At 45.5% G+C, this 7,955-nt stretch overlaps 2 protein-coding genes across 2 annotated transcripts in view; one reads left to right on the top strand and one right to left on the bottom strand.

The window, feature by feature from the left end:
* Positions 1-2,627, top strand: part of LOC119410781 (galectin-9) — a 17,410-nt gene extending 14,783 nt beyond the window's left edge. The window contains exons 3-4 of the mRNA XM_037677699.1: positions 640-796; positions 2,066-2,627. Coding sequence (XP_037533627.1) covers positions 640-796; positions 2,066-2,212 — 304 coding nt within the window. The 3' untranslated portion in view covers positions 2,213-2,627. The remainder of the gene's footprint in view (positions 1-639; positions 797-2,065) is intronic.
* Positions 2,628-3,121: 494 nt separating this feature from the next.
* Positions 3,122-7,955, bottom strand: part of zgc:162872 (BAR_ACAPs and ArfGap_ACAP domain-containing protein) — a 7,271-nt gene continuing 2,437 nt past the window's right edge. Inside the window, exons 10-22 of the mRNA XM_037678347.1 lie at positions 7,637-7,740; positions 7,508-7,559; positions 5,873-5,973; positions 5,664-5,791; positions 5,363-5,525; positions 5,220-5,289; positions 4,872-4,966; positions 4,732-4,799; positions 4,407-4,573; positions 4,205-4,314; positions 4,021-4,131; positions 3,467-3,528; positions 3,122-3,388 (exon numbers count right to left, since the gene is read on the bottom strand). Of these exons, the coding sequence (XP_037534275.1) occupies positions 3,237-3,388; positions 3,467-3,528; positions 4,021-4,131; positions 4,205-4,314; positions 4,407-4,573; positions 4,732-4,799; positions 4,872-4,966; positions 5,220-5,289; positions 5,363-5,525; positions 5,664-5,791; positions 5,873-5,973; positions 7,508-7,559; positions 7,637-7,740 (1,383 nt within the window). The 3' untranslated portion in view covers positions 3,122-3,236. The remainder of the gene's footprint in view (positions 3,389-3,466; positions 3,529-4,020; positions 4,132-4,204; positions 4,315-4,406; positions 4,574-4,731; positions 4,800-4,871; positions 4,967-5,219; positions 5,290-5,362; positions 5,526-5,663; positions 5,792-5,872; positions 5,974-7,507; positions 7,560-7,636; positions 7,741-7,955) is intronic.

Raw genomic sequence — 7,955 nt, 5'->3', positions numbered from 1 at the left:
ATATGCTAATTTTTTGGGACAGGCATTTTGGGTTTTCATGAGCTGTATGCCATAATCATCAGTATTAAAACAATTAAAGACCTGAAATATTTCAGTTGGTGTGCAATGAATGTGAAATATATGAAAGTTTCATTTGTATCATTACATTATGGAAAATAATGACCTTTATCACAATATGCTAATTTTTTAGAAGGACCTGTAGACATAGCTTTTGTCTCTTGGTTGACCTTGGAGTCCTCCCAGAGGAGGTGGCTGTGGACAGATATGTCAGGATCTCCAAGTTCAAGCAGACTGGATAATAAACAGAACTGTGACCCAACTGTTGGGGGGGGGGGGGGTTGTTTTAAAATACCACAAACAAGAACAAATGCTTTTTTTTTATTCAGACGATAGGAACAATACATTCTAACAGATTCATAAAAGGAATTGGAAAAAGAAAAGTTCATAAACTACAGTAACATCATTCTGGAAGATTGTCCAACTGGGTCAGGGTGTCTGAATTAAAATCCAGAAAAGACCGGGTCAACACTTTTGAGTCCAGCATCATTAGATCTGTCCAAAAACTGAACTTCTCACTCCAGAGTTCTCATTTTTATCCACAGATTGAATCAAAACCAAAAGATGTCTCTGTTCTTCCAGGTTCCACGTGAATCTGAGCCACCAGTCGGGGATCGCTCTGCATTACAACCCTCGTTTCAACGAGAACACCGTGGTCCGAAACACCAAGCTGTGGGACAACTGGGGCTCCGAGGAGCGGAGTGGGGGGATGCCCTTCCAGCGTGGGCAACCTTTCATGGTATGTCAACAAAGAACACCCAACATTCTGAAGCTGTTTTGTTCCTGAACTTTTTCCACAGGAATGTGTTTAATTTAATAGCCCAAGCCCATTCCCATTGTTCCCAATACTGAAACAGCACTACGTGTTTTCATAACATCCAGGCTTGATTACTGCAATGTGCTTCTTTTTGGAATCAGTCAGACCTCTACAGCACGTTTGCAACTGGTTCAAAATGCTGCAGCCCGATTTTTAACTGGTACAGGCAAAAGAGAGCGCATTACTCCAGTTTGCTTCCCTTCACTGGCTCCCAGTTCACTTCTGAGTTCATTTTAAAATCCTCTTGTATGTTTTTAAATCTCTAAACAGTTCTGGCCCCTCTTATCTCGCTGGTCTGCTTCAGCCCACAGCGCTCTCTGAGGTCAGCAGACCAGATGCTTTTATTGGTCCCAGGCATGACTTAATTTGAGCCGGATCCTGTCAGAACTGGATCCGGGAACGCTCTTATTTTGAAAGGGTGCGTTCTGACAACTGTTTGCATGGATCCGGCAACTCTCAGGCTTATTAATAACAGTTATGAACTAATACGACTGCCTTGAATGAATAAAACTTATACTGGATGTGTAAACTGAAAATAATTACATAAACACTAGTTTTAAACACAACAGACGACACAACACGACTTATTATTATATACGATCATCTGCCTCTTCAAGTGAAGCTTTTCCGCCTCCACCCTTAAAAAATATCCACCCCTAAAAGAGTGGTGGGGGTGAGTGCCGAGCTAACCACGCAGGAGGAGCCCAAAGGCAGGCGCCTGGACGTTCACACGTGGAGTCGGACAACAGCGAGCAGGGACCGAGTCGGGCTCGGCTCCGTCAGTGGGGGGTGGCGGGTGCTAAGAGTGTTTGCAAATGTAGGTAAACGTAGAGGTTCGACAACCCATTAAAATACAAAAAATTAAAATGCTTTTTAACATATCTCCTCCATAAAACCGGGCCTGTAGAACCATCTGAACCTTCTGCTGCTAATGGGTCAAGAAGTTCTTTCTTTTACAGTTAAAACATCAAAGTGTCAGCCATTTTGTCCATTTAGATTTTTTTTCAGCATTTCTATAGGAATTTTATTTTCTTCTAACAATTCTGCTCAGTCAAAAAAAAAAAAGTTGTACAGTAAATATATATATATATATATATTTATTACCAGAAACATTTGAAGTTCTTGGTGCTGCGTTCAGGAACATCTTTAACAATCAGAAAAAACAAGTTTTGACCCTTTGGTTTCTTTCAGCTGACCATCATCTGTGAGAACAACTTGTTTCGGATCTTGGTGAATGGGAGGCAGACCCGCACCTTCAACCACCGCTTCACTCCAGTCCAAAACATCAACATCTTGGAGATCGACGGGGACGTCCAGCTGAGCTCAGTCAGCGTCTGAAGGTCCTGCCGGTTCTGTTGGACGCAAGACGCGTTACAGAACGAACGGCAGCCATCTTATCATCAACACCGTGTTTTACCTCCAGCGCTTTGATCTGTGTTCATCACAAGACGAATAAAACTTTTTTTAGTTAAAATATTCAACAGAACCAGATCAGTGTTTCGCATTTCATCTGCTGCACGAAGCAGAAAAAAATCTAGTCGTTAAAAAAAGATGTTACTATTAATAAAAATGAGTTTTTCATTGTACGTTTTAGTTTCTGCCTCATCAAACTACAAAAAGTTTCATTTTGTTCACTAAATTCAATTTGATGCTTTAAAAATGCTGAACGATGATTTTGATTCATTAAACTAGAAAATAAAAGCTTTACATGTAATCGCTTCCTGCACCAATAAAACATCTCGTCGTGACTTTTCTTTGACCCGTTTGTTGTTAAAATGTTTCAGTCTGAACTCCTGCACAAGCTCCAGATCTGCTCCCAGAGGAAACAGGAAGACAAACCGTTTCAGATCGGTGCACGTTTCACTTAAATTTAACTTCTACGGTCTTTTAAAAGCTGTGAATCAAATTTAAAACCTTCAAAAATGTTGAAAAGAACCAGTAAACTGTAAAATTTATTTCAAAGTAAATTTTATGACTTAATTTAAACGTAAATCGTTTAAAAAAAACAGTAAACCAAGAGTGGAGAAGCTGATGCATGATGGGAGTTGTAGTTTTATTACTGTGTAAAAAATTGTCTAAAACCAGGCAGAACTACAGTCGAACAGAACCGACGAAGGTCGACAGAACTTTAAATGAGGTCGATGGAAGAAAAAACAACAACACGCGTTTATGATGAAACTGAAGAAATTTAAAACCTGAAACAGAAAATCAGAGTTCCTGAAACACAAAGGTTCACTACACATCCCCATCATCTTCATCATCTTCACGATTGGTCCCATACGGCAGATTTCATCCTGTCTTCACCGTTTAACAGATCCACCTGAAGCGTTACCACGGCAACCAGAGGCGCAGACAGCTTCCTTCACTCAGATCTATTCCCAACACCGCTCAGTCCTCCCTCGTCCTCCTCTTCCTCGCCTCTCCGGCTAAACTGACGCCTGCTGAGCCTCTCGGGGTCATGTGACGCCATGTTGCTGAAGTCTCTGAAGATGTCCTGAAATGTCTGGTCGTCTCCTGTGGACAAAAAGACCCACAAGTTAATGAGACTTGCTGCGGTGCGTTCAGGGGTCAGATAAACATGAATGAACTGACCTGCAGAACCGAAGACCCCCTCAGTGTCTCTCATCTCCTCGTTCATCCGAGCCATGCGCAGGCTGAAACACAGGAACAAACCTGAAGGTCTTAAAACAAGTTTGGACCTAAAGAGCTAAAGTCCACCAAAATAAAAGATTTAAAGCACCAGCAGACCAAACGGGAATCATTTCAATCTCACAAAATAAAAGCAGCTGGAGACGAAGGTCTCTGAGAGAATCCCGTTCATTTCACAACAAAGTTCCTGTGAATAAAATGAACTGATGTCAGGGAGAAAACAGGTCAACGTCTTTTTGACCTTCAAACAGAAACTAGACTTTCACAGTCCTCTAATGTGGACAGTCCTGTACAGAGGACAGTCCTCTAATGTGGACAGTCCTGTACAGAGGACAGTCCTCTAATGTGGACAGTCCTGTACAGAGGACAGTCCTCTAATGTGGACAGTCTCAGTCCTCTGAGGTCCACAGTCCAGTCAGATCCAGGTGCTGTGGTCCAACAGGTTCAAGGACCGTGTTGTTCACACTGACAGCTTTGATCAGAACCAACAGACTCACAGCGTGACGATGTCTGCGTTGGCCGTTTCCACGGCGATGGCCAGCGGGTCCTGCCCCCTCTCGTCCACAGCGTACTGGTTGGCTCCTCTCTTCAGCAGCAGACACACCTGTCTGATGGGACCAGTCAGAGCGAGCAGTCTGTTAGCAGCTTCGTGCGAGCAGGTGAGCGTTGGTGTGTATTTACCCGGTGTGACCGGCGGTGGCGGCGGCGTGCAGCGCTCCCCGCCCCCTCAGGTCTCTGTGGTTGATGTTGGCTCCGTTCTGCAGCAGGAACTCGCAGGCCAAAAGCGACCCCTGCAGGCAGCGCCCATAAAACAAGCGGGTTCACGGCGTTGTAGCGAACGAACGACTCAAAACATTTCTGAGACTAACTGATGCCGCCTCACCCCGACCGCCGCTCCGATCAGAGCCGTCCGGCCCTCCTCCTCGCCGACGCTGCCATTGACCTCCGCACCTTCAGCCAGGGCCGTCACCATGGCAACTAGATCCCCTACCACTGAGGCCCGATACAGACGCAGGCTCGCCTCGTCTTTGTGACGCCCTGAAACAGGAGCTCCGTCTTTACATCAGTCCAAAAACACAACATTCGTCTTTTAAAAGAAAGAAACAAACTTCTGATCTGCCAGAATCCTAAAAATAATCATGAATGAAGGAAGTACTGGTCCAAACGGAACTGGGTTTTAATAAAAACAGCTGGACGACTGGACTTACGGTCTGCGCTGCGCTGAACGAAGCTCTTCTCCACGTACTTTCCTCTGATCCACGCCTCCTTCTCTGCTCTGAAAGACCAAACCACACATCAGAGCGGGTTCTGTTCAGGAACCGGACACGAACATATAAAACCCGTTTACCTCGGACTGTCGGGTTCTGGTTTGGTCCGACCCTCCTCAGAACACTGAGCCTCGTAGATCCGGTTCGTGACATCGTTTCCCAAAACACAAAGCAGCTGAAGGAGAAGTGGTTAAAGGTTAACTTGATCAGGAAGAGCTGTGCACACACGTGTTCCTAGAACACGGGTCAGAACCAGCTAACAACACTCGTCTCGTTGGGTTCAGACCAGAACAAAACCAAGGAAAACTGGTCACTTCAAAATAAATGACTAAAAACGGAACGTTCTTTTTCAAACAATGAGTTTTAAAATCTGACGTTTTATTCTTAGATTTTACAGCAGAGTTGTTTGTTTGTTTGTTTATTTGTACCTTCAGCTGTTCTGCCTCCCAGGAGTCCAGAGTGAGTGACCTCACCTTCGACAGGTGAACTCCCAAACTCCTAAAAACACAGCGGGTCACTACACAAACATCTTCATCATCATCGGCACCCTCGTCATCGTGTGGCGTCTCACCTGTGAATACCTGAGCACTCGATGCACAGCGTGACGCCCAGGTTAATGGAGGCCCAGCGAGGCTCCTCCTCCCCACAGTCACAGCACCGCTGGTTCCCGGGGGCCCCCAGGGCCACGCCCAGCGCTGCCTGCCTCTGAGAAGGGGGGCATGGAGTGGTGTCCCCTCCAGGCAGGAGAGGGGGCGTGTCCTTAAGCTGAAGGCAGCGAGGGAGGAAACAGAGGTCAAAGGTCAACAACCTGCCTGAGTGTTTAGAGGAGTTAGTGCTGATGGGGTACAGTGGGCCACGGTGTGTGTGTGTACGTGTGTGTTGACCCGCCTGTGTGAGCTGTGTGTCCGCTCTCTCTCTGTAGGCGAAGTCGATGCTGCCCTGCAGAGCGCTGAGCCACGCCATCTTCAGCTGCTCCGAGTCGGCCTGCAGAACGCAGCACCTGACACACACACACACACAGTGCATGAGCACCTGCTGCTCAGTGTGTGTTCTTGTGTAGCTCGTTGTGTTACTGTCTCACCTCTGGACGGAGAGCAGCTCCAAGCAGAACCGGCGCTCAATGTGCTCCAGAGGTTTGACGGCACAAAGTCTGAGATCCTCGAACAGAACCGAGGCGTCTTCCTGCAGCGACACGAGTCAACAACAACAACAATCACAACAACACAACAACAGGCTGATCCATTAGATCAGAGCCACTGAACTAGAGACACACTGGACTGGTCACTGGTGGAGTTTGGTAAGGTGTTTGGCAGCCATCTTGTGAGGAGCTCTGTGTATCGCTGAGTTTACCTGAAGAAGGTTTGGGTCTGAAACACTTGGTACTGCTGGGTCATCGGTCCACAAGAGCTCAGAAAATCCTGACTTTAATAAACATCATGAACGATGTGAAACAAGAGGCAGCGTTCTGTAACGAGCCGGGTCAGCACCATCAGGGACAGAACACCGGCCCGACACACCACCATGGCTGGGATCACTCTAACCAGACCAGAACCAAACAGAACTTTAAGTACACGTTAGTCCGAGCAGAGCTCACTCACGCTGAGATCAGAGGACAGAGATGATATTTCACTTTATTACAGTTAAATATAGAATTTATTAGTTTTTACACTTGATTTCCATTTATTAATATTTTACAGTTGTCCAATTTAATAAACATTCTTCTCATGTTTTGGGGAAGCTCACAAACAGGAGAGTTTAGGTTATTTAAACTGGTATTTGTGGTCTGCTGGAAGGAACGAAGAATGTTGTTACATGAAGCTCTTTTCAAAATGGCGGCTCAAATTCTCATCTCCTGCATGAGGCCGACCCAGAGTTCCTCCGGCTCAGACGAAGCAGAACCAGAAACCAGCCTGATAATCCTCCCTGATGGAGGAGATTTGAAACAAACACGTGAATCAGAGCAGATTCTGCTGCATGGGTTCTGTTTGTGGTGATGATGATGAGGGATGAAGGTCAAAGCTTCTTCTGTTCCATTTCTCTAGGGCGGAACGGTGGAGCAGAACACAGCAGGTCGCAGGTTTGCCTCCCAGGTTTTCTGTGTGGAGTTTGTTTTCCTCATAAATGTGTGTGTTTTGTTTGGGTTCTCCAGTACATACATGCTATAAAGACCGGGAGGCGAACCTGTGACCTTCTTGCTGTGAGGCAACCGCTCGAACCACTGTTCCAACATTCTGCCCGCAAAAAGTTTAAACATTTTAATTTAAATTAAAGTACTTATAGCTCCAACTGTGGCACTAAAACTCACCACGGTGTGTTCAAGTACTGGAAAATGGCAGTATTCCTGTAAATTCAGGCATCTCATTCACATGACCAACAAAGTCCAACCTGATTGGCTAAACAGAATCAGCTGTTTGATGCAAACATTAACCTAAATGTTTAACTCAGGTTAAATTGTGACGAGTCAGATTATTGATTATTTTTTTCTTTAATTTCATGAACAATCAGAGGAAGAAACAAAGTGTGATTTATTCTGAGGGGAACGTGAACAAATCAGAGGAAGCACGGCGCTGAAGCTCTTTGATCTGATTCTGTGATTCAGAGTTCTGATTGGAACGTTTAAAACTGAAATACCTGACTCATATTTAAATGTGGACACACTGAGAGACCTGCTGCTGATTAACGGTTCTTCGGTTGAGGACTGAACCTGCATTCTGACCTTGTGGGACTTCCTGTAGATCAGCTGATTGTCTCTGAGGGTAACCCAGCACCTGGAACGAGTCGGAACATCTCAGCGTTTCAACAAACTGTGACAAGAACAGAACGCAGCAGGTCTGCAGAACAGTACCTCTTCCAGGTCTTAGGTTTCCTTCTGGAGCGCTTGAACAGGTAACCCTGCAGGACCGTGCTGCTCTCAGAGCCAAGACTCATCATAGGGTCTCCTGAAGCGTCCTGCAGGCAGAACAAGGCAGAACTCTGTCAGACAACTGAGAAAAATAATGTTTCAATGAACTCATCAATTCTTCAGCAGGTCAGAGATGAAAGAAACACAACTACAGACAATAATATGATTTTTAAAAAAGAAGAACAAAAACCAGCACGAACAGTCGACACACAGTATACACTGCAACAAGAACAGTCGACACAGTATACACTGCAACAAGAAC

This window comes from Nematolebias whitei, chromosome 6, assembly GCF_014905685.2.
Source record: "Nematolebias whitei isolate Nwh7 chromosome 6, NemWhi1, whole genome shotgun sequence".
Taxonomy (NCBI): domain Eukaryota; kingdom Metazoa; phylum Chordata; class Actinopteri; order Cyprinodontiformes; family Rivulidae; genus Nematolebias; species Nematolebias whitei.
Note: the sequence above shows the minus strand (reverse complement) of the source record. Positions and strands in the feature narration are given on the sequence as shown.